General features: G+C 42.0%; 1 protein-coding gene across 1 annotated transcript in view; it reads right to left on the bottom strand.

The window, feature by feature from the left end:
• The window catches only part of TXLNB (taxilin beta), a 53,473-nt gene extending 44,894 nt beyond the window's left edge, over positions 1-8,579 (bottom strand). The window contains exon 1 of the mRNA XM_075554226.1: positions 8,138-8,579. Within this exon, the coding sequence (XP_075410341.1) occupies positions 8,138-8,579 (442 nt within the window). The remainder of the gene's footprint in view (positions 1-8,137) is intronic.
• Between the last annotated feature and the right edge of the window lie 18,350 nt (positions 8,580-26,929).

Genomic DNA, 26,929 nt, shown 5'->3' with positions numbered 1-26,929 from the left:
CTGGTGGAATTCTGATGCCAGGGAAACCTACAGAAATAAAAGGAAGCTTTTAAAAGAAAAGACCATGACCTCATTTCTAACAGTTGGTTGCATCTATCTTTGCCCAGTGAATCAGGTGGAGTTTGAGGCGTGACCGAAGACAGGGAAGAGGTGGTGCAATCCTCTACCAGCCAATGAAATTCGGTCGTGTGAAGTGCTGCCCTTTGTAGCTGGTAACTGCTGCTGCTCCACCCCAGCTGGGCTGAGTTTTCCCTCTCAAGCAGGGAGCGATTTGCATTGGCCAAGCTAGTCCTTTGCCTGCTGTCCTGGGTTGAGGTTCACTTATTAAAGCCAAGAGACCATACTGTTGATCATTTTAAGCACAGAATCTAGCACAGTGTTTGGCTCATGAAAAGTGCTCAAAGAACACTGATACTAATGAAACAAGACACAACCAACTAATTCCATCTGAGATCAAGGTCACCATGTTACATTGTCCTTAAGACAGCTTGGGTACCAGCTAGACTAGAGGGAAGACTAGCCTTAGTCTTAGCGCTGACATTTAATACATGCCAGGGTATCTTTCAGTGTGAATCCAGGCATAGAAAACTATCACATTACTGGTTTGTCAGAGCAAGAAACAACTGGTCTCCCTGCCTGCATGAACTATCTTCTCTTCCTAAGGTTTGTTTTCTTTACCCGTAAGAAGTGGGTTTTGTTCTCTTGCACTTTGTTTAAGCCTTCACACAAATAGATGTCGCCAGAGAAACACAGGGCTTTCTACCCTCATGTAGAGGGGCTGTCTCAGAAACCCAGAGGGCCAGTTCTCCCTTGTCCTATAGGGTCCCTGAGAGCCGGGATAGCCTCCATGGCGGGGAGTATAAATATCTCATTTCGTGCTGATTAATATCCTGTTATTTATATTAGAGATTACTATTTGTATCTATTATCTACCTGAAAAATCCTTCCTCTTTCATAAAAAAATCCAAGTAATTAGAAGCAAGCATATGCAGAATTAAAAAAAAACCAGTGTGACATCAGAGGACTTAGTCTTTAAGCTTCGATGGATTTCGCAGGACCAAGAGTGCTATTTGGGAGGACAGTGGAGGAAGTGACTAGACAGAGACTTGCTCATCGTGTAAGAAAGGCTGTAATTTCAGCTCTGGGGTCAGAGTCACAGTGCTGGACACAGAGGGAAAACTGGCTGTGCTCGCTGACATTTTGTCAGGAGGGGGGATCAACTGTGTTCTCCTAGGTGGGTCATCCCAAAGCCAACCTCCTTCCCTGCCCGTCAGAGGTGGGGAAGCCATGCGGTGAGCATCTGGCCACCCAACTGCAGCGTGCTCAGCTGGGCAACAAGTCTACACCCACGAAAACAGACCCACCTGCGCAGCAAGACAACCATTTCACATGGCCGTGGCCACCGTCACGGGGTTAGCCTGAAATATGAGGAATTCTTTTTACATTTAAAATCTTAAATGAAGACAACTGGGTTTTATAGATATGTAGATTTATGGGCCAGCCTTTTTCTAAATTTCTAGTGTTGGCGATGGTTGTTTGCACTAAGTTTGCTGGCAATCATACAGATGAATGGTTACTCCAAATATACATTTCTCTATCAAATTATTTGGGGGGGGGGGCAGCTTTGGAACTGACACGTCATCCTCTGGCTCTCTTCGTCATTGTAGTTTCCACATGTGGCAGAGACTTAAAGCCGGGGAAGGCTGTGAATGTTCTGGTGCAAGTGTTAGATTCATATTTCAACATGAATTATGTTTTCCTTTGAACACAATATAAAAGTACTGAGTGTGCTAAAGTAATTGTAGGATATGGATATGTACCACTTAAGGGAAATCAGCTGCATATATTTAATGAATAGAAAGGATAAAACTAAACCCAAGCCCCCTGTCATCCAGCTGACTGCAACTCATAACCACCCTGTGGGATGGAGGAGACTGCCTTGTGACTTTCCAATACTGTACATCTTTCAAACAAAATTAAACTCACTGCTATATAGTCAATTGCAACTCATGGCGACCCTTTATGACCGGGTAGAACCACCTCTATTGGTTTCTGAGACTGTAACTCCTTACGGGAGTAGAAAGCCTCATCTATCCTTCCAGTTATCGGCCCAAGGTATAACTCAGCATGCCCCCAGGCCTCCTACAGAAAGGCTAAACCAAAACCAAACTCATTGCCACCAAGTTGATGCCGACTCCTAGTGACATTGTGGCCCAGGGTCGAACTTCCCTTGTGAATTTAGAGACTGTAATTGTTTACAGGAGTAGAAAGCCCCATGTTTCTCCCTTGGAGTGGCTGGTGGTTTCCAACCACTGACCTTGGAATTATCAGCCCAAGGAATAATCACGACATTACCAGGGCTCCTTATAGAAAGGATCATATAGTTAAATTCATAGTGGGTTAACAACTATGGACCTGGGTTCTGGGACTGATTTTTGCCATCAACTAGCTTAGTCGTCATTTTTGGCAACCTCAAACACTCCCTGGTCTTCAGTTTTCCTATCTATGCAGTGAATGAGTTGATGCAGTGAATTCTAAGTTCAGCCTCTAAGGTTTGACGGCTCTATGAAGGTTTGCAATGAGTTGGCACCGACTCAATGGCAGCGAGTTCGGTTTTGGAGTTTTATGAAGATTCTAAAAGGGTCTTAGCAATAAATAAATGGGGCTTCGCCATTTTAGCTTGGTTTAGATAAGAAAAAACAATGCAGATAATTGTTTGCATGGTATGTTGGTTTTTCTAAAATGTCTTGGTCCACTTTTAGAATTTGGTTAAGATTCTCTTACCCCTCACTGTATTTTGTCATGATGGCGTGTTTGTTCAGCTTGGTTCTAACACTTCTATCTGGGTCCCTGGGTGGCAAAACTGTTCGCTTTCAACTTTCCCCTGAAAAGTTGGCAGTTGGAATATGCCCACCTGTGGAAGAAAGGTTGGAAGTTTGGGCCATCTGCTTCTATATTCATAGAGGTGACAACCAAGAAAATCCAATGGAGTGATTCTACTTTGCCACATATGGAGTGCTCCTGAGTCACAACTGACTTGATGCTAATGTTTTGTTTTATTATTTTGATGCCACTATCTGTTTTGCAAATATTACCTTTTCTGGTGTTTTTAGTCACATTTCTTTCCATTTGGTCAGTATTTTATAGTGTCTGTATTTTAGTGTTCTTGAGAGGTGCAGGAACCCTGGTGGGGTAGTAGGTCATGTGTTGGGCTACAAGGCCAGCAGTTCAAAATCACCAGTCACTCTGCAAGAGAAAGACGAGGCTTTTTACTCCTGTAAACATTTACAGTCTTGCAAAGCCCAAAGATGAACTTATACTTCCTCCTATAACAGTGATTCTCAACCTTCCTAGTGCTTCAACCCTTTAATCCAGTTCTTCATGTTGGTGAAGCCCCAACCATAAAATTATTTTATTACTTCATAACTATCATTTTGCTACTGTTACGAATAGGGTGACCCCTGTGAAAGGGTCATTTGACCCCCCCCCAAAGGAGTCGCAACCCACAGGTGGAGAACTGCTGTCCTATCGGCTTGCGAAGAGTCAGAACTGACTGGATGGCAGTGAGTTTGGGGAGTGTGCACTTGAGACTTTGACCGCTCACTCAATTGGAACAAGATGCCTATTGGATCAGTTGATAATATGTTTAAGTTATTGGCAATTTCTTAGTTAAAACTATAAAGAACATTTAAAAAAACATTAGGAGTCTAGTAATGAAGGTGCCACTACTGTTTATGCCATAGAAGGCTCATCCCTCATGCATTCAATAGGCTCAATTCCTGGCCAATGCACTTCATGCATAGCCAACACTTGTCCGTCACTTGGTAGCTTGTGTTTCACTATGATGTTGAATATGTTTTTTTTTAATCATTTTATTGGGGGATCGTACAATTCTTATCACAATCCATACATAAATCCATTGTGTCAAGCAGATGTGTACATTTGTTACCATCATCATTCTCAAAACATTTGCCTTCTCCTTGAGCCCTTAATATCACCCACTCATTTTTCCCACTCATTCCCCACTGTCCCCTCCCTCATGAACCCTTCATAATTCATAAATTATTATTTTGTCATAGCTTACATTGTTTGATGGCTCCCCCTGCCCTCTTCTCTGCTGTCCATCCGCCAGGGAGTAGGCTATACGTGGATTCTTGTGATCGGTCCCCCCTTTCTACTCCACATTCCCTCCACCCTCCAGGCATCGCCACTGTCACCACTGGTCCTGAAGGAGTCACCTGTCCTGGATTCCCTGTGTTTCCAGTTGCTATCTGTACCGATGTACATCCTCTAGTCTAGCCAGATTTATCAGGTAGAATTGGGATCATGATAGTGGGGGGGGGGCATTTAAGAACTAGAGGAAAGTTATATGTTTCATCGTTGCTACCCTGCACCCTGACGGGCTCTCTTCCCACAACCCTTCAGTGAGGGGGTGTCCAGTTGCCTACCGATGGGCTTTGAGTCTCTACTCTGCACTCACCCACATTTACAATGATATGATTTTTTGTTCTTTGATGCTTGATACCTGATCCCTTCGACAGCTTGTGGTCACACAGGCTGGTGTGCTTCTTCCATGTGGGCTTTGTTGCTTCCGAACTAGATGGTCACTTGTTTATCTTCAAGCCTTTAAGACCCCAGACACTATATTTTGATAGCCGGACACCATTAGCTTGCTTCACCACATTTGCTTATGCCACGTTTGTCTTCAGTGATTGTGTCAGGGAGGTGGGCACCCACTGATGTTGAATATGTTTTTGCAGAAATTTCAGACTAAGATGGACTAGGGAGAAAGGGTTGTGGATTTCTTTTCTGAAAACCTGCCAAGGACAATCTTATAGGGCACAGGAGTTCAATTTCTAGGTGATAATCGGGGACGGTGTGGGGTTGACTAACATTTTATTCTGTTATACATGGGATTGCCATGAGTTGAAAACTTACGGACAACAATAGTGAGGCTATTCCAGGGAGAACAAAATAAAACAAAACCTTCCAAAAAGAAAGACACATATCAGAAGGAAGAGTAGCATATTAACACTTTTCCCTTCTGCTGGTCAGAAGAAAATGCTGATTATTTCTCTTCCCTCCCATCGCTTCCCTAAACCTTCCTCACCTTTCTGATTCCAGCTAAGTTCTCACATCCCTCGTGGATCTGCTCATGGATCTTTCCATTTCTGTGGATTCGTCTTCTACTTGAATTCTTCTGGCCTCTATCTGTCCCCTCACTGCCTCCCCCATAAAATCTAGCCCTTGTCAAAGCAACAGACCATTATCCTTTCAGAGTGCACCTCGAAATCCAATGGAAATGGACACAGTGTGCTATCTGGGGTGCTCACTGAGGCTGCACAGACACTGAAGTGGAGATGATACAGAGAAGATTAGCATGGCCCCTGTGAGACACAGACTCTCTGGGAAAGTGACCAAGCACATGGGTGTCGGGAGACATCTTGAAAAACATGGCCAGGTCAAGGCACCTTTCAACATGCAGAACTCAGATTGATTTGTAACTAGAAATATGAAATCCATGAACTTTATTCTCATTGTTTTTTTGCCCTTCTGTCTGTCTTTCTGGCTGTTCTCAAGAGACGGAACCGACCTATGGGTCAGCCTTATTTTCTTCATATGCTTTGCTTTCAGCTCATGACTTTCTACTCAATCAATTGTCAACCTAAATATCAAAAACTATATTCCACTGAGATGTGCCATGGGAGACTGGGAGAGAGGCCTGTTTCTCTTGTCCCAGAACACAGGGTTGAAACGGATGGTGTTGCCATAATTTAGAATTGGCTCGGTGGCAATTGGTTGTGAGCACATTATATTTTTTCATTATTTGTGCTTGTGCAGACCATATGCCATTTGCAAAGGTATGCTTTAGGAGACACTTGTGAGCTGGGGGGAGAGGGAAGGATGTTGTCTTATGAGGAATCTGTTTTTGTTTCTTTCAATTCGATGCCAAGGGCAATGTGACTGTACTAGCTAAAGACATTGTAAGCGATTCCTCCAACTATTCAAATGGGCAGTGTGCTGATTATGAAAGATTGAGTGGTCTCTAAATGAAAAACAAGTCCCGAGTGCTTGGGTTGTGTAGACATTTCCCAAATATTCAGGAGGTTTGGTTCAAAAAAAAGGGCCATGGCAATAAGTTTAGCAAAGGCTGGAAACTCACCAGCATGATTGAGGTTGTCGTTGTGTATAGATTCATTTAAGGGAGCCCTGGTGGCTTATTGGGTTATGCACTGGGCTGCTAGCCACAAGGTCAACAGTTTGAAATCACCAGTCACTCTGAGGGAGAAAGACAAGGCTGTTCAACTCCTGTCTACCAATAATAGTTATACAACATGAAGAATATAATCAGTGGCACTGAATTGTGCATGTGGAAGTTGTTGAATTGGAGAATGTTTTGTTGCGTATATTTTTGCCCCAATTTAAAAAAAGTTACATGAAAACAAGGAAGAAAAAATATTTTGGAACTGATTGTGGTGATAATTGTATAACTCTTCTTGATATGATTGGATATTGAATTATGTGACATGTGGATGAAGTGCCAATAAAACTATTAAAAACAGACTTATCTTGGAAACCCATGGGAGCAGTTCTGTTCTTTCTAGTAGGATTACTGTGAGTTACAGTGGACTTGATGGCAATGAGTTTGGAGTGTGTGTGTATGCATTCATATATGTGTGTATACATACATGTGTGTATGCGTTCATATGTGTACATGTGTGTGTGCATTCATACTTGCGTGTACATGTGTGTGTACACATTGTGTGTATACATTCGGATACATATATGTAATGATACCTACACACACCCATATCTATTAAGAAACTGCTTAGAATCATCTGAAATTCAAAGGATCCAAATCGCACACAGTGGAATTCGGATTAGTTAACCAGAAAATCTCAGCATCTTAAAATGACCAGCGAAGAAAGTATTATCTCACAAGCATTCAGTAATTAAAGGCTCTTCTTTTGTCAGTAGCCCTGGGAAAATTCTGGGTTACCTGTTCAGCTTCTAACCACAGATTGCAGTTCAAAGCCACCGTGAGAGAAAGTGGAAGCTTTCTACTCCCATAAAGACTTGCCGCTTTGGAACCTCACAAGGGCAAGTTCTCTTTTGTCCTATCGGGTCCCTATGAATCAGAATCAACTTGATGGCAGTGAGATTGTTTGGGACTTTACTTTGTGTGCATAAGCAAAGTCTAAGGCTAAGTCTTTAGGTAAGGATGGATTACTTAGTAAATTCTACGAGAGACCTGGATAGATTGTGAAGACAAGACCACAGCCCACACTTTATACAGTTTTCCTCCCAAAGTTGAAGAAGCTCTTTCTGAAACTTCAAAATCACCAATTCCACCACTGATTTGTGTCTGAATTACCCAGAGTGTCCCGGCTCCCTTCCAGACCTACTGGCTGTGGTTCTCAGCAGGTGCTGGCTGGAAGCAACTTCTCTGTGTATGTGAAGGTTGGACATCACATTTTGACAAATTCTACAGTTGAGTGTAACGCATGGTTAAACTTGAAAGCCATTGGTCTAGATATACAGTTCCAATTACTGACAAATGGCCAAGAAATCCGCTGAAGCCACTTCCAAATAACTGGAATAATGTTCACCATGGTGGTTGTAAGTTTAAGGTAGCTAAGGGGCTGAGTTGGGGTGGTGACGGAGAATGGTAGATATGTCTAGGTAAAGAAACAGGATGTGCTCAAATCCTAAGCGGAATGGGCACGCCGGGGTCAAATCACTGAAAAAAGCTCAGAACACACAATAGAAGTGATAGAGCCAGTGACAGTGGCCAAGGGCTCAGGAAGGGGATATGATAGGGCAGAGTGAAGGGAGATAAAGCTGGAATTAGAGTGTCAGAGCCGTAAGCACCATGCTAAAGATTTAAGTCTCTGTCCTAAAAATAGTGGGAAGCCATTGAGCTGAGAAGGTAGACAAGTAGGTACCCTGTTGAATTCACTTTAGTTGTAGTAGGAGGAAGGAGCTGGGAGCAAGCAAACTAGGAGAAGTTGCAGGAGGGTATTGTAACCATCCACAAGTTAGGGGAATGTGGCTTTTAGTAAAGATTGGAGTAAGTACCATTTGTGAGGAAGATGGGAAAGAAAGAAAATGCATATATTCGAACACAAGTACTTGCCTAATCCTTTCAGGATTTTCTTTTCCAGTTTCTGCTCTTTGTTGCTCGTAGGCTCTTTGGCTGCTGCTGGCTCTCCAGGAGTGGTGGGTTCTCTTTCAGTCTCTTCAGGGGTTTCATCGCAGTCCCCTTCCTCATTGTTGGGCAAGTCTTCATTCCCAGGCTGCTCCCTTGCCTTGGCAGTGCCCTCTCTCCCTGCTGCGCCCACAGCAGACCCGTAGGTGTTTATGATGTCTTCCAGTTGGCGACTCAACTCGTCAGCGATATCCTGAACTCCCTTCTCAGGCGGCACACTTGCCTCTTTCTCTGCGGCTTGGAGTGGAGCTGAGGGACTCTGGTCACGTGGCCTCTCCAGGCCATTCTGACTTGGTGAGGAAGAGGAACCATCACCTGGAGGTGTTGACTGGGGGTCAGCTGGGAGTTGCACAGGCGGATCAGTCTCCATCTCTGGAGCAGGATCTGGTGGGAAACACCATTAGGTTTAGTGAAGTTAACCCTCAAAATCTCAGCAGCTCACTGCCACTGAGATGGTTCCCACTCACAGGGTCCCCTGTAGAACAGGGCAGAAGCTGCTCTTGTGGGTTTCTGAGACTGTCATTCTTCAGGGACGTTGAAAGCCTCCTCATTCCCCCTAAGAGCTGCTGGTGGTTTCAAACTGCTGGCCATCAGGGAGCGGAACTCACTGCTCCACCAGGGTTCACTTTCAGGGAACCTGACTCACTGCCCTTGAAGAGATGCTAACTCACCGCAGCCCTACTGGACAAGGCAGGACTGCCCATGTGCTTTTGGAGATTTTAACTCTTTTTTAGGAGTAGAAAGCCCTATCTTTCTCCTACAGAGTGGCTGGTGGTTTCAAACAGTTAACGTTGCAGTTAGCCCAGCACTTAAGCACGATGCCACCAGAAACCTGTGACCTCTAAACAGTAAGACAATCTCCAAATTGGTGTCTACTAATTACTCTTCTAACGTAGGATGAATGTATTTTCATGAACCATTGATACAACAATTAGTAAAGTAGCATTTGTCTAAATCAAGTCATACTAACCACATATTTTTGGCGTGGGTCTTTAAATTTCAGTAGTGTTCCCTATTATTAGCATTACAAGAGCAATTAATACTAATGATTTTGTGGCAATTTGTCATTTTGCTTAGAATAGTAAATTAATGGTTATCAGTCTCTTATAAATTCTATGTAGGTCATCAATCACTGGAAGTAAATTGATGTATAGATTCAGAATATTTTAATTAAAATGCCATTCATTTTCTTTCAAACTCAAAACATAGAACAAAAGAACCATTGAAGTTACTAAAGATCATCTATAACAATCACACCCCTAAGTTCTATTGTCATACATAAATTGAAATTTGATTACGGTGAATATCCAATGTGGACACCTTATTATATTGGATCTATACTTTCTTGTTTTCTGGTATTTTCTTTTTCTGTAAAAGTAATATGTAATTATCGAGTAGCAAGCACTTTTGTTGAGGTTCAAACTAGCATCAATTTTGGAATAAAGCAGAGAAGGAAGAAATGTATAAATAAACCAACCGCTATGGAAATGTGGTGCTGTACATAATAATAATTCCTTGAATTGATAAAAAGTACCTTTGTTCGAATATAAAATATGAACTTCTTTCAGGAAAAAAAAGATAAATCACAAGTTTCTCTATTCAGCCCAGAAGCTCTAGGATACATAATTTAATTTTGAGAGATAGCAAGTTAGTAACGACGAAGAGGGTATCGTAGGGACATAATCCAGATATGCGAAACAAGGGGGAGGGACAAAAAGAGCCCCAGATTCTGGAGTTTCTGATTGACAAAGCGACAGGAGATCGGGTTTAGCTCTTCAAGTACGTTGCAATTTATTTGCAAACGATATTGAGCTGTGAGCCTGCTGATTAGTAAAATAGGACCGGGTCCTCAAAGCAGACTGGGCCACCCACTTGGTGGCGCTCACGGAGGCCTTATTAATCGGAGGAAGGACTTTTTCCTTCAACTCACGGGACTTCACCAACCTCTCGACCACGTCAGCAGTGGACAACAGCTTCACTGCCTCGCTCACTGGCATCTACTTGATCCTGGCCTCGGCTTGTGGGACCTGCTCGTCTATATATAACTTGTGACTGTCACCTCCGGCCCCGCCCCCAAGGACTTGGAGAACATGGCACCTGCTGTCCAGCCGGAAGCTATTTTAAGCTCTTCTGAAAGGAGTGGTGTTATTTACACGTTACCCTTGAAAACCAAGGGACGGGAATAATTCTCTAAATCAATTCAAAACAGCCTTTACTGGCTTAAGTCCCTATGTGGATTTTAAAGTGTTATTGTGGTTATCTTCGAATGAAATAAATATTTAAGGTGATCCAAACATCAAAGCGATTAATGAAAAGCGTGCCGTTCATAGTGTTTTAGTGTGGTTAGTCTTAATGCAAGTGTTTATTTGTATTGATTTGCTCTTTACCCATCAGGTACTATAATCATTGATGGGTTTTGTTTGTTTGTTCGCTTTCCCTTAATTCCAAGAATATCCTCTGATGTGCTCCAAAACAGAACGTTTGAGTCATGGCAAACTGCAGGACAACGCAATTCCCAAAAGCAGTCTCCACAACAGGAAAAATCACCGGGGGGGGGGGGGGGGGGGGAGCGACAAACCAAACCAAAATTAAAAGCACGTTGTTATTTTAAAATTGTCCCTTTCCTATACTCTGGTTTCTCTTCAGATCGCATAAAATTGTCCCTTTCCTAATTAATTTCCCTGCCACAAAAGCAAAAAAAGTTTACCTCCTATGACTGTAAACTCTGTTGTCTGCTCTCCCCACCGCCCACCCCTCCCCACTTCTTCCTTTGTCCTGGCCATCCCGCCAGGTGACCCCACTCCTCCCTTCCTGAGCAACACCCTCCAGTTCTCCATACACCAATGGGAAGTTCTTCAATCGTTCACTGCTAGTCTCCACGTGTGGAGTGTTGAACACCACAAACCACACTCTCCACCTTCTCACGGGGCCTGGGGGGCGTTTGTCAGACTTACCAGGAGGCAAGGAGCCAAGCAGAGAGAGAAAAGAGCAGAAAGAGCAGCAGAGAGCGAGTCAGAGTTGCAGCCACGACCCGAGGGAGGCTGGCAGGCCCTGTTCCCACCAGGGAGACAGAAAGCAAAGACAGGCTGGACACACACACACACACACACACACACGTGTGCGCTGGCAGCAGGCCGGAGGGGGTGGGGAGAGAACAGCCTATGACACAGCCAGGGAGAAGTGCACAGAGCTTCAGCCCGTGTCTCTTGGGGAAACGTCTTAGCAAAGGGAAGCAGCTGGGAGATCTTCAGCAGCCCCTGCACGCTTTCTCTCTTTAAACATTTAAACCAAGAATCTGCGGCCCCTTTACCAATGCAAGTTTGCACCCTTGCTCTTTGGGGCCAGAGATTCATTGTTTTTCCTTGTTTCTCCGTTTCTTTCCAGTGTGGTTTACTACTCGTCTTCTGCTTCCTGTTCTGCTAGCCGTCATTAGTGTCAGGTTTCTTAGCAGAATCCTGGGAAAAGACAGGAACGATGGCATTGTTTGCTGTTCTTGGAAAATTTGAAGGAAAAAGTTGGATGAGTACTTTGGAACTGGGTGTAGTGTCACCTTCATGACTTTGCTCTGAGGGCCCTGGGGAAATGGAGGTGACCTCAGATCACGGTGTTCTCAGATAAGCCCTGGGGGATATACCCGCTTTTTAAATCTTACCTGGTATCAGAGCTTAATACCCAAATTGTAGAAGACTATGGGTCCCCAAACCCATCTGCAGAATATCTGGTTAGATTAAGCCTCTGGCAGATCCTCTCTCCTACAGACAGGTACTCAAACAGCTTTATTGGACAGATATTATTGTAAACTTGATTATGATATAATATGATATTTGGTCAATCTACCTCCCTCTTGGCACAACCTATATTTGCTCTAGGTTTACATATTTCTCATTTGTTCCATGACAGATTTCTTTTCTGGTTTTTTAAATACTGATGGCAGTCTTTTCTTTCTTATACTTTATTTTTATTTTGTGTCTTTACATTATTAATTTTTTCTTGTTGTTTTGTTTTTTATTGTTTCTGTTAGGTTTCCCAGTTTATGAAACTCAGAAGGAATGGATGAATAGAGACAATGCTCCCTGCAATCAATGGTTTATCAGGGACGGGGGTGGGGAGGGTGAGAGCAATGGGGGAGCAAGGAACGAAGGCAGGAGGGGCGAGGGAGCACAAGAACCGATTGTGATGATGTGCATACAATTGTTTTAAAAAGTGACTTAACAATGGGAATGTATTTTTATATTGAGAAAACGACATATATTTTTTTTAAAGAATCCAAAGTTGACCAATGGCTCCCATGGGTGAAGGAGCACGTTTTTGCTCAGGGGGGCATTGAGTTTATGCTAATGGTGGAATAATTTGGAAAAGAATCTCAATAATGGTTGCGTAACCAAGTGTAATCAATGGCACTAAAACATACATGTAGGTGCTAAATTGGAGAATGTTTCGTTGTGTATATTTGTGGCACAGGTTAAAAATACACTAGTAATGAGTACAATAGAGAAGAAAAAGTGCATAAATTAATTGTGGCAATGACTCTACAATTCTCCTTGATGTGACTGAACTATTGAACTGTATGATTTCAAGAAGACGTGCCAGTAAAACTGTAAAAAATATATCCAGTATATTTCATTCCTTTTTTCCACAAAATGTTTTAATTCACATAATGTTTCTGATGAAATTGGTTAAAGCAAGTTAAATGTCTATTTCTTGGACAAATTTGAGATATATATACAAAAATACTGTTTTGCTTGAAGCATACATATATAAATAGAGATATCAACAGAAAAATGCATTTTATTCATTAAAAAATTAAGCATTATCCTATCTCTTCTATACACATTACAGTTAGTAACCAAATGATAGATAAATGGTTTGTCTTTTAAGATGTTTTTCCACATATAAAAAAAAGTAATATTTCATCCTTGCTACAGTGCACCCTGACTGACTCATCTCCTCCCTGCAGCCCTTCTGTAAGTGGATGTCCAGTTGCTTACACATGGGTTTTGGTTCCCCACTCCACACTCCCCATCATTCATAATGATAAGAGGGTTTTTTTGATGCCTGATACCCAATCCCTTCGATACCTCATGATCACACAGACTGGTATGCTTTCTCCACATGAGCCTTGTTGCTTCTGAGCTAGATGGCTTCCTCTCCCGAACTCCTCGTCCCCCTCCCCCACTATCATGATCCCAATTCTACCTTCCAAATCTGGCTAGATCGGAGGATGTACGCTAGTATAAGTAGGAACTGGAAACACCGGGGATCCAGGACAGATGAACTCTTCAGGACCAGTGGTGAGAGTGGTGATACCGGGAGAGTGGAAGGAAGGTGAAGAGAAAGGGGGAACCGATTGCAAGGATCTACATATAACCTCTTCCTTGGGGGACGGGCAACAGAAAAGTGGGTAAAGGGAGACATCGGACAGTGTAAGACATGACAAAATGATAAAAATTAATAAATTATCAAGGGTTCATGAGGGAAGGGGGACAGGGAGGGAGGGGGAAAATGAGGAGCTGATACCAAGGCCCCAAGTAGAAAGCAAATGTTTTGAGAATGACGATGGCAACAAATGTACAAATGTGCTTGACACAATGGATGGAAATATGGGTTGTGATAGGAGTTGTATGAGCCCCCAATAAAGTGATGAATTAAATAAAAAAATAAAGAGAAGTAATAGTAGCATATCACTATTTTAAGCCCTTACTGAATTAATAGATTGAGGCATTAACTACCACATGAGGAGAATATCTTGAGGGGGGAGGTCAAAAGACATTATGCCTTTGGTCTGATGGGACAACATAGTACAGACCACTATTGAAGTTGCCTTGCTTAAAATGTTCCCTGCTGAATCCGATCAAGGAAATACACAGGACAGAGCAGCAGGCTGTGTTACTTCACAGGGTCTACTCAGGGAAACCTGGGCTGGGGGAAATTCTGTAGAATAAATCATCGGGTTTCCTCAACCAAAAAATTTCAAGAAAGAGGAATAGAGAAAATATAGATGAAAAAAGAAGATATTTCAGCAAATCACATCAAATGAGTGATATTTGGGTCTTTCTTGAAAAGCAAACTATCGGAGGGAAAAGAGAAAGGAAGGGTGCTATTCCAGTAACGGGCTAATTTAAATTTGAGCACTGGTTGGATTGTAGCAATAATCAAAATAATTTTAGGTGTGATCATAGTATTGTTGTTAGATACCATAGAGTCGGCTCCACCTCATAGCAATGCTGTGTACTACAGAAGGAAACACTGCCTGGTCCTAGCCATCTTCACAATCATTCTGATGGTTGATAATAGTATTAGGCTTAGGAGAAAAGAGCTCTCAATTTTAGGCAGGCCAGGGGTTAAAAGGCGAGGACAAAGGCTGGAGAATGCCTGCATGGAAATAGGAAGACTAGGACAACAACCAAGATGAGCAATGAGGAGGCAGGTGTGGATGAGGGACAGAGGTGGGTCAAGGAAGGCAATGTGTTGGCCAAGGGGGAGCACAGGATAGCCTGGGGGCTACATTCAATCTGCATAACTAGTCCTTGCCCTAGTCAGAAACTAGCTACTGTAACTTTTTAAGATGACAAGCCATAATCCTATTCCCCCTTTCCCGCAAGCAAATTATTAAAGACCTTTTGGCTTGGCATATGCATTCCAGCCCCTTCCGATGTGCGCACTGGCCCGGGGCCTCTGAAGGACACTGGCGTCTGAGAGTAAGACGTGCCTCCGCTGGCTCTAGGACTGGGGTGACTGGGGTCGTGCGAACATGGCAAAGGAATGACTATCAAGGGATGGAGAGTAAAGAAACTCGACGTAATGCCCATTGCTCCCACTCTCCGGACCCAGCATATTCCCTTGTCGTGCATGTTAAAACTATTTAATATAATTCCAAATGGAATTGCGTTGAGTCAGTGCCCCATGCTTTGGTGTTTTTTCATTAGAATTTAGATAGACTTACAATATAAGGCATTTTGTGGTGGTTTACATCGTCTTAAATCCAGGCACTGTGTTTTTCTTGAATTTGCCCAAAATTGCCATATAAATTTGAATGCTTGTGCAAAAGTGTTCTGAAAGTGCCTGTGGTAGTTACATAATCTGGTGTCCACTTGAGAATATTAAGAGCGAAGGGGTGGAGGTTAGCCTGTGAATCAGGCCACAGCTTTATGACCTCATTTGGAGGTGTGAAGGAGATAAATAGCTCACTGGAGGCCAGACACACACTCACTCCCTGGGAGACATTCCTGTTGACAAGCCAGATTGAGCTACACTGGTGCAGCCAGAGCCCTGCAGCTAGAGAAGCCACATGGAGACCCACGCCAGCGCTAAGATGCTTCTACTGCTACTGGATCCACAAGACTTTCCACCCATGGGCCTGTGATCTTCCTGCATTCAGTGTCATTGCATGTGTTGCATAAGTCTGAAGAAGAATTTATAGGCTGGTATCAGACATATGGGCTAATATTGGACTTATGAACTTGATCTGGAACGGGCTGTGATGTTTTCTTAATATATTATTACACTTTGATACAAAGCTCTCTCTTACAAATATATGAGTGTCTGTGAATTTGTTTCTCTAGTCAACCCAGACTAACACAGTGCCAGTGGGCAGCAAATCATCCTAAGGTGAGAAGAGTAAGTCATATTTCCATGAATCGCTATACATTTGGGTCCAACTTATGTATCTCTTATTTCAATTTGTAGCGACCAAACACTATATTAGGGAATCTTATTACTCAAAGATAAATAAAAACAGGATGGAAAAACTTAATTTTTATATGAGAATCTGTCTCAAAGAATACTTCACAAATTGATTTGCTTTTAAAATTTAATATAAATAAAGGCAGTGCCTACTGAGCCCAAATTCTGCTGAAGGATGTGATCTGTTATAAGTTCTTACTATATGAAGTTGCCTTGGTTTGTGGGCGAATGTAATGTGAAATCAGCTCTGCTACTCTAGACATGATGATTTGGACTAAAGATCGCCACTCTATTGGCTGGTCAACAGGAAGGCCTCTTCTTCGTTATATAACTTTAACCTACGGGACATTCCCTGGTGGACGGTAGCAACAGACCCAACAGGTGTCTCAATAAGCCAAGGTTTCTCAACCTTAGTAATATACAAAACCAAGGTTTCTCAAACTTAGTAATATACAAAGTCTTTTAAAGGACTAACTTAAATAATGTGATTAATGTAAAGGAGAAAAGAATGTATCATAATAGTACTAACTTATCATGCCATTTGTCTGAGTATACAAGGGGACTTCAGGAAGTGTGGAAAAATGGAATGATAAGGCAATGGGAAATTTCCCATTGTGTTAGTCCTGGTCGACTAGAGAAACAAATCCATAGAAACTTATATGGGTATAAGAGAGAGTTTTATATAAAGGGTAATTGTACATTTGGAAAGCATCCCAATCCAGTCCAGACCAAGCCTGTAAGTCCAGTTAGCCCATATGTCCAAAACCAATCTAGAAAGTCCTCTTCAGACTCACAAAATACATACAATGATGCCAAATGCAAGATGATCACAGGCCAGTGGGTAGAAAGTCTTTGGATCCAGTGGTGGTGTAAGCATCTCAGTGCTGGCAGGGTCTCCATGTGGCCTCTCCAGTTCCCAAGGCACAGGGTCTATCAGTGTAGTGCCATGCGTCTGGTCAGTAGAGTGTCTCCAAGGAAGTGAGCAGAGTCTCTCCTGCCTCCAAGGAGGAAAAAACAGATTTCCCAGAATCCTCAGGAGAAGGCCATGCCCACACAGAGGCCTCATTGGCTATGATCCAATTGACAGACTAGACTCTTAATCCTCTCAAGTCCCAAATTGACACCAGATTATGTAACTACCACATCCATAAACTTTGAAAACTCTCTCTTAGGTACCTAACATGAAAATGGCTATACATTTCTTATGGCTATAATTCTTATACAATATGAATTTAAAACATGTATATGATAGGTAACATCTTTCAAGTATACCGTGAAACCTCTAAGAGCTGGAACATGATGGGAAAGCCTGGTCTCTACATTTTCTATCTTTGACAGTGTGAGGCTTTATCACATGACTTTTGTTTCTCTTAGTGGAAAAGATGTGTTTTCCTTTTCTGAAAGCTTTTTGCCTTGAACAAGTTCTGGCTGTCACAGATTTTACTGTATGATTAGAACAAATAAGCAAAAAGCTACAAATCAATCAGTATCATTCAAAAGGACAATATTAATTTTACATGACAGGTAATGTTCTGCTGAACCGAAATTGCTACTAGCAATTTGAATGTGCTACCGACTGCTGTTCTACCCTGCTCGCTACCAAGGTCGTATTCCTGGTCCTTGGCCATTCAGACGATGCCATACGGGCCACCCACAGGGTCTGCTATGCTTGCATTAAGCTGTCTGCATCAACGACTGTTTGTTCTCACTCGTCTGCCATTATGAAAGCCGTGCTACACAGAAACACACATCTGTGCAGACGCCACAACTCCGGTTGCAAGGTGACTCTCTGGATCATCCAAAGCAGGTTTTTGCTTTTTCCAATCTTCACTGAAATGAAGACGCACACAATTTTCGAAGAAGCCTGGTGTCTCACAGGGATTGTTACTTTCAGGGATCTCTTGGTCTGCGAGGGGTCCAAGGAAGTGCTGTCGGTCAGCAACGATGGCGAGTTATTAGATAGATGTTTTATGGGAAAATTAACTTTAAGAGATTACAAACTTAAATTTTAAAAAGGGAGATTCCAAACTAGGCCTCTAATTATTTAAGATAGCCAAGGAATACATTTCTTCTCCAAAAATAGTTTTCATAATCTATGTGAATATTATAAGTCAAGCCTTTAGAAAGTCGATTGATGTTTGAAAGCTTATTATAAGGAATATTGTCCCTTGTCCCAATGCTTCCTACAACTTTGCTATGCTCCCCAGTAGGAAGAACTTTTGACTAATGTAGATCCTTCTGTAATTTAACTTCTCAATTGTAATTAAAATGCCTACAATGCTATCAACTTATCAGTTTTCTTCTACGTAAATCTTCTGTTTTAATAGACTGAGCATGTTCATGACTGATTTTAAATCACATGTACAGACAAGGAAAACATCTAGGCCCACATCGATAACATTGGAACGACTACAGCTGACAGCAATACATGCCCCATTGACAGTTTCAGCCCAATGTGGGAGATGGAGAGGCAGAGAATGGCATACATATCACCCTGTAGACGAGATATCTAGAGAAACAGAAGCAGAATAATCTCAAAGTTTGTGAATCACCATCTGATCCCTTCAAGTTCATGGGGCAGAATCAACAGAGAGTTGTGTTACTTTCAGATCAACTAGAAGAGGTTTCTGATCATTTTAAGTGAAACTTTCTCCCATTGTAATTAGTTAGGCCGTGGGCATTAGCAACAGACTGAAATTCCACTGGCAGATATATAACAGTATTAAAACCAAACCAAATCCACTGCCAGCCAGTCAGTTCTGAATCATAATAACCCCAGAGCGTTCAAGACCACGGCTTTGAGAGCCAAGCACTGGGCTGCAAAGTGCAAAGCCAGCAGTTCAGATGTACCAGAGATGAAGTCATTTGATCCCTAAAAGACTTACAGATGCAGAAACCTTAAGGAGAAAATGTCCTCTGCCTTATATAGAATTATTATGAGCTGGAGTCCACTGCATGGTAATTTTTTAAATCATATGGTTTTTATCTTGTGAATTAGGTGGGGCATTGTGTGACTTACAAGCGAAGGGGTGGAGTTTAGCCTGTCAAGCAGGTTGCAGCTTGATGACCTCACTTGGAGGCAATAAGGAGATAAATAGCTGGTTGGAGGCAGGATGCTCACTCCCTGCGAGACAGTGAGACATCACTGACGGCAAACCTGATAGAGCTCCACTGATGCAGCCAGAACTCTGGAGTCGGACGAGCCACGCGGAGACCCTGCCAGCACGAAGATGCTTCCACCACCACTGGATCCACAAGACTTTCCACCCACTGGCCTGTGAGCTTCCTGCATTCGGCATCATTGCAAGTGTTTCGTGAGTCTGAAGAGGACTTTAAAGATTGGTTTCAGACATATGGGCTAATATCGGACTTAAGGACTTGATCTGGACTGGGCTGGGATGTTTTCTAGATATGTAATTGCTATTTTATATAAAACTCTGTCTTATACACATATGAGTGTCTATTAATTTTGTTTCTCTAGTCTCCCAGACAGACCCAGGCATTTACATTTTAGACTATCAACTCTGCATTCAATAGTTCAAACCACTGTTTATGCCCGCAGGAGACTGACTACCCCACTCTCTCCCTGGATGCCTCTTTACCTCCTTCCGGACTGCTACCCTTCCTTTCATCCAAGTCAACATTTGTCAACCCTCTAGTTGACAAATTAGCTTCATCTTCCCTCCCTTGTTTCTCACCCCCTATTTTTGTTTGTTTGTTTTAACCGTTATGGGAGAAGACAGCTTCAACTTTCTCCTGCAGAATGGCTGGTTTAAATCCCTGTCAGCTGGACCCTACTGCTTAGCCCACTGTGCCACCACATCTCCTTGCAAAGCAGTAAAAAAAAAGTCAAACACTGCCATTGAGTCCCTTCTGCCTCATAGTGACCCTACAGGACAAGGTAGAAGTGCGCCTGTGGGTTTCTGAGACTGTAACTCTTTACAACAGTACAAAGTCTTGTCTTTCTTTCTTAGGTCAGCCACAGGAATATTGATCATCTTGCTTCTTCAATCACCAGAATTTTCCACATGAGAGCAGTAGAACAGTAGAATGAACTCCAGTTCCCAGTCTGAACACATTCTGTTTGTATTCCTATCAAATAAGGCTCCCTGAACTTCTGGTGTAATCTGCTGGTCCAAAAGATACAGTTGACTTTTTAAAAAAAAAATGTTAACAGTTTTACTGACACATCATACACAGGTCATGCAATTCCATAATTCAATCATATCAAGAACAGTTGCACAATCCTCAACACAACCAATTCTAGAACATTTTCTTCGTTGTACTCACTGTTATTCGTGTAATTATTGTTTTAATTGTGGCAAACATATACACACCAAAACATCCTCCAATTCAACAATGTCTACATGTATCATTCAGTGTCGTTGATTATACGCTCAACCATTATTGAGATCTTTTTCAAAATTATTCCACCAACATTAACATAAACTCAATGACTCGTAAGCAAAAACTCTCCCTCCGTGCCCCATGGTAAGGATTGGTCAAGTTTGGTTGTTTCTTCTTCTTCATTGTTAATTTTCTTGATATAATGCCCACATAGCATACATTTCCATAGTTAAATCTCCTTTTAAAGGAGCTGTATAGGGGAGTGGGTGGGAGGGGCAAAAATGAGGACCTGATACCAAGGGCTCAAGTAGAAAGCAAATGTTTTGAGAATGATGAGGGTAACAAACATACCCCAATAAAATGATTTAAAAATTTTAAATTTAAATTAAAAAAATAAAAAGAGCTGTATATACATCATCACAATCATTTAGAATGAACCTTCCTTCCTTCTCCCACATTCATTGTTTGCTCCCTCATTCCCCTCAGCCTCCCCTGCCCCATGTCCTTGATAAACCCTTGCATCAGGTATTGTCTCTATTCATCCACTCCTTCTGTGCTTCACAAACCGGGTTACCCAACAGAAACCATAAAAAGCAAAACCAAAATAAAATAGTAATAATATAAAAATAAGAATAAAAATAAAGAGTAAGAAAGAAAAGACCACTATCAAGATTTTAAAAGCCAGAGAAGAAATTTCTGTTGTGGAATAAGGGAAAAATATTCGTGCCTAGAGCAAATTCACGTTGAGTCAAGAGGGAGGCCAACTGACCAATTATCATATTTTATCATGGTTTGCTCCACCATACTCAAGTTTACAATGCTGTCTGTCCGACAGTCAAGATGCTAGATTCCCTTGACTGTGGCTAGAGGTACCTGCCAGAGGCTTAATCTGATTAGATACTCTGCAGGTGGGTTTTGGTCTCCCACTGTCCTCCATTGCCTTCTACAAATTGGGGATTCACAATTTAAGTTCTTTTCTCTTCATCATATTTGAATTTTATTATCATCGTCTTTGGATCCCACAGGCTTGTGCGTTTCTTCAATATGGGCTTAGTTGACATCTCACTTAGATGGCTGCTTGTTTGATTACAAACCTTTAAGACCACAGACAATATTCCAATTGATAGGTGAGTACCATCTGCTTTCTTGACCACACTTTGTGGACAGTTGACCTTCAAGGTGTTGCAAAACTTCATATACGGTCCTCACCCTAAAAGACATGGCAACATCACCAACAATGATAGATGACAACATCACCAACGATTTCCTCAACTAAGTGAATATCCTGATCAATTTGCACGTTAAACGTTGGGTGGTAAGTACATCTTACTCTTAATGCACAGCTGTGGAGTTGATTCTGACTTCATAGAACTACTCCTTTATTTCCGAGACTGAAAATTGTTAAGGATTCAGACAATCTCATCTTTCCACTGTATGTGAACTCTTGACCCTTCTGTTAACAACTCGGTGCTTAATCCACTATGCTACCAGGGTTCTTTGCTTTTGGAATACTTTTTTTTTTTTGGCACCACAGACTTTACCGGCTGCGAATTCTGCTTCCTGCAATGAACTTCATTAACTGGTGAAAACCCTGGAGGACTAACTCACCAGCAGCACTTTGTACGAGGTTTGCTTCCATTGTGTGACTAAGTCTATGTTTTCCTTCATTCCACCGGTCTCTGATAAGGTCAGGTATCCGGGTTGGCACAAATGGTTTACAGCCAACAGCAAATCTAAAGACTGGCAGTTTGAAACTACTCACCTGTGCCTTGGGAGAAAGACCTGACGCTCTGCATCTCCAAAGCCCGGCCGTCGGGAAAGCCGCATGGAGCAGGTCGACTCCGTCACACAGGGGCTGCCACGAGCAGAACGGACTCCTGGTACTGGGTGTCACGCGGAGATCACCGCTCACTCTGGGGACTTTGCGTCTTGTTTGACTCATTAAGTAGCACATCTGAATTGTCTTCTGCGGAAACCTCTGTTTTTATTTCTGTTCGTGATGTTCTATTCTCTTCAGTTTGGGGGGTTGGACAAGGTGATCTTTCTCAGTACTGGAATCTTCTCATCTATTTTTCTCCTTTTTCATTGAGTCCCTCTTCAGTGAAAGTCATCATGCCCTGAATCTGCTTTTGCACAATGATATCACTAGGGATCATAGCAACAGCGATTCTAGACAGGTGGACCACAGACTTAAACTAAATTTTGAGCGCATTGGTGGAAGGGATGAGAGAGGAAAACCTGGCCAAGTGATTGAATTTTGACATTGTTTGTTTTCTTCTGTTAGTGACGGGTGAAGATTCAACTTTTAGTCCTTTTATTTTCCAAGTAATATCACAGCTCAGTGAAAAAATTTAATCTACATTCCATGTTTTCATTCTTGAAATAATGTCTGATGCTGACCCAGGAAGAGCACTGTCATTATAGTTCTATTCTAATGCAACGTTATCACTTCCCTGGAGCTAGTGATTTAAAATTTTTCGATGAGTTCGAGAATATTATGCCTTTCCAACCTGTTCAATAGCTCCGTGACATGCAGCACTGCCAACCTGTCACAACATGTGTCCATCCTACTGACTGGTAGGGGTGCTCACTAGGCTGGCCCGCAGACTGGAAGTGATCCAGGTGTTTGCCCAGTCCCAATATGGCGATCAAGAAGAAACCGGACTTGATAGCATGATGTCATTTAAATTACATGTCAGTAAAAATGTGCTGAAGATAATTTTTAAAAGTGGTTTCAGCAAAACATCAACAGGGAGCTGCCAGCGATCCAAGTTGGATTCAGAAGAGGATATGAAACAAGGGATAGCATTGTTGATATCAGATGCATTTGAAAGTACGGAATACCAGAAATATATGTCCCTCTTGTGGATTGAGGATGCGAAGACATTCAACCAAGTGAATCATAACAAACTATGGATAACGTTGCAAAGACTAGAAATTCCAGAACACTGAATATGAGGTCATGTGGAACCTCTGCCTAGACCAAGTGGATGTGAACAAGTGGAATGTCTGGTTTAGAAACAGGAAAGGTATGTTCTACTCAGGATTGGAGGAGGACTCGTTAACTATCTGTTCTATGCAGATAACAAAACTTTTCTGAAAATGGAAAAGTCTTGAAGCTCTTAACTGATGGAAATAAACACTACAGACTCAGTATGGATTACGCCCCCCCCAACATAAAACAAACATTCTCACGACTGGACCAATAAGGCACATCATAATAAATGAACAGAAGAGTGAAGTTATGGAGAATTTTATCTTACTTGAATGTACAATCAACATCTACAGAAGCTGTTTTTAAAAACTCACTGCCGTTGAGTCCATTCTGACTCAGACCCATTAAGTCAGAGATGACTCAGCAACTACGCGCAACAGAACAAGACATTGCCTGGTTCTGTGCCAGTGGGAGTCTTCCATGGAAGCAGTACTCAAAAGATCAAATGACATTTCATTGGACACATTAGCTTTTTCAGCATATTTAGAGTATCAAGAACAAAGGTGTCATTTGAGAACTATGATATGCCTGACTCAAGGCATGCTGTTAGGTGCTATTAAGTCGCTTCTGACGCATAAGGTCCGTATGCACAACAGAATGAAACACGGCTTTGTCCTGGGCTGTTCTAACAACTGTTCCATGCCTGATCCCATTGTCGCAGCGACGGTATCAGTCCATCTCATTGAGGGCCTTCCTCTTTTTCTCTGTCCCTCTACTTTACCAAACATGACGTCCTTCTCCACAGACTGGTCCCTCCTGACAGCATGTCCAAAATAAATTAGTGGAAATCTCACCGTCCTTGCCTCTAAGGAACACTCTGGCTGTACTTCTCCCAAGACAGACGTGTTTGTTCTTTTAGCAGTCCAGGTGCATTCAATATTCTTTTTCGGCACCACAATTCAAGGCATGTCCAAGGCATGCCAAGACACAGAGAAGGCAGACAATGAATAAGGAAGCCTCCAGGAGGATTGCATGATGGTGTTTGTAAAGAATATCGACTCTACTCCAGACGGACAGACGAAGAAACAAAACTCTTTCGGGAGGGCATCTGAAAGGCTCCTTAGAAAGCAAGGATGAGGAGACTTCCTTTCATTTACTTTGTACATGGTATCAAGACGGCCCGTGCCTGGAGAAGGACGTCATGCTAAGTGAAGCAGAGGGTCAGCACAAAAGAGGACAGCCCTCGGCAAAAAGGGTTGACACCATAGCTGCTGAAATGAGCTCAAACATAGCAATAGGCATGAGGATATTATTGTACATACACAGTCACTATGAGTTGGGTCAACTCAATGGCATATATATATATATATATATATATATATATATATATATATATATATATATATATATACACTTTTAAATGAATTCTTTTTTAAGTTTAAAAGGAAAATGGAGCTTTGTGCTGGTAAGGACAAACACAAGGTCAATAAAGAGATAAGAAACTTGGGCCCAGGGACGGGCTTGAGGAGGGAGAAAAGGGACAGTTAGAAATGGCAAACGCCTCGTCTTTTCTCAGAGCATGAAATTGAGCAACAGCCACGCCAAAAACCATCTAGTGAACGCTCTCTACATTTATTCCCCAGGTGGGACATTTTGTATTAAAAATTTGTTAAATTTCAAAAGGTACCAAACAATTCTTTGTTGTTGCAACTTACTGTATAATGAAACTGGAGGATTTCACGTGGTTCCCTGCTTTTCTCTGTGAGGTAAGTGAAAGGGACCGTTTGGATTTGTGCATAAAATTCTAATGTCAAAATATGTAATTGATGAATGTACCTAGAATTTCTGTTGTCATCTTCTTTTGATGTGTCATGTCTTGTTTAGTTTCTGAAATTCTAAAGTGGTTTGGGGAATTTGGATTCATCAAACATTAAAACAATAACAACTCACTGCCATCGAGTCAGTTCTGACTCATGTCTGTAGGACGCTGTCATACAGCCTCTGTGGGGTTCCAAGACTGTAATGTTTTATGGGATAGAACGTCTTAGCTTTCTCCTACATTAAAATGACAGATATTTCAGTTTGTCCAAAGATCTGTAAGAAATGGGAGTTCTATAATAGTACTATCTTTAATTAAATTAAAGCCATGCAGTTTTGATAAATGAAAATAAACAGATGGTATAAGCAATCTATATATATATATATATATTTAGAGACATTTATCATGATTAAAAGGAGAGATTTTCAATCAAAACCTCAAGAGCCTGAGTTAACATGTAAATTATATACAAACTATTTCCTTGATCTTCTTGCAGAAAATTAAACACTTTGTAATTGGCCTGGAACTGAGTGGAAATAAAACGGAGAGGATCATTTGCGTTTATGAAATGCAAATAGGATTTTTCTGATAGATTACGCTACTAAGGGAATGAGGAACTGCTTCATATTATATAAAAAGAAATCTGTGTAGGTCAGTAAGGGGGTGCAAGATACAGCTAAATTCTAAGGCATAGATAAAATTTAGGACAGCAACATTTTAATTGACTGTGAAATAGGAATTGCTAGATATTAGCAGAGGAGAATGAATGAATCTGTCGAGTATCAACTTCCATCAGTTAAATTCCTATTTTTATCAGCCAATGCATCATTGCACACCGATCAGATGTTGCTAAAGTGAAACTTTCCCATCCTCTTGGACACACTCTCCCAGATATTGTTGGTGGTGATGGTAGGTGTCATTGAGTCGGTTCTGACCCATAGCGCCCTTATGCATGGCAGAATGAAACACTGCCCAGTCCTGCGTCATCCTTACAATTGTTCCTGTGCTTGAGCCCACTGTTGCAGCCACCATGTCAGCCCATCCTCCTGAGGGCCTTTCTCCTTCTTGCTGCTCCCTTATTTTACCAAACCCGATGTCCTTCTCCAGGGACTGGTCTCTCCTGCGAACAGGTCCAAAGTCTGTAAGATGATGTCTTGCCAACCTTGCCTTTAAGGAGCACTCCAGTCGTATTTCTTTCAAGATAAATTGGTCTGTCCCTTTAGCAGGTCATGGTACTTCCAAAGTTATTCTCTAGCACCACAATTCAAAGGCATGGATTCTTCTTCAGTCTTCCTTATTCAGTGTCCAACTGTCACATGCATATGAGGCTATTGAAAATATCATGCCTTGGGTCCTCCCTCCCAGCAGCAAATGTGATGAAGAAAGCTGATGGTACCTGGATATCAAAAGATATAGCATCTGTGGTCTTAAAGGCTTGAAGGTAAACAAGCAGCCATCTAGCTGGAAAGCGACAAAGCCCAGGTGTCGATAGAATTAAGTATCAGGCATCAAAGAACAAAAAAATCATGTCATTGTGAATGAGGGGGAGTGTGGAATGGAGACCCAAAGCCTATCTGTAGGCAACTGGATATCCCCTGACAGAAGGGTCGTTGGGAGGAGACGAGCCAATCAGGGTGCAGTGTAGCACTGATGAAACATACAACTTTCCTCTAGTTCTTTAATACTTCCTCCCCTCCCACTATCATGATCCCAAATTTACCTTATAAATCTGGCTAGACTAGAGGATGTACACTGGTTCAAATATGAACAGGAAACACAGGGAATCCAGGACAGATGAACCCCTCAGGACCAAGAATTAGAGCAGAGATAAAAGGAGGGGAAGGGGAAGATGGGAGAGAAAGGGAGAACCGATCACAATGATCTTCATATAACCCCTTCCCTAGGGGACATACAACAGAAAAGTGAGTGAAAGGAG

The sequence above is a fragment of the Tenrec ecaudatus genome, chromosome 7, assembly GCF_050624435.1.
Source record: "Tenrec ecaudatus isolate mTenEca1 chromosome 7, mTenEca1.hap1, whole genome shotgun sequence".
Lineage (NCBI taxonomy): Eukaryota > Metazoa > Chordata > Mammalia > Afrosoricida > Tenrecidae > Tenrec > Tenrec ecaudatus.
The sequence above is the reverse complement of the archived record's forward strand: the minus strand, read 5'-3'. Positions and strand labels throughout refer to the sequence as shown.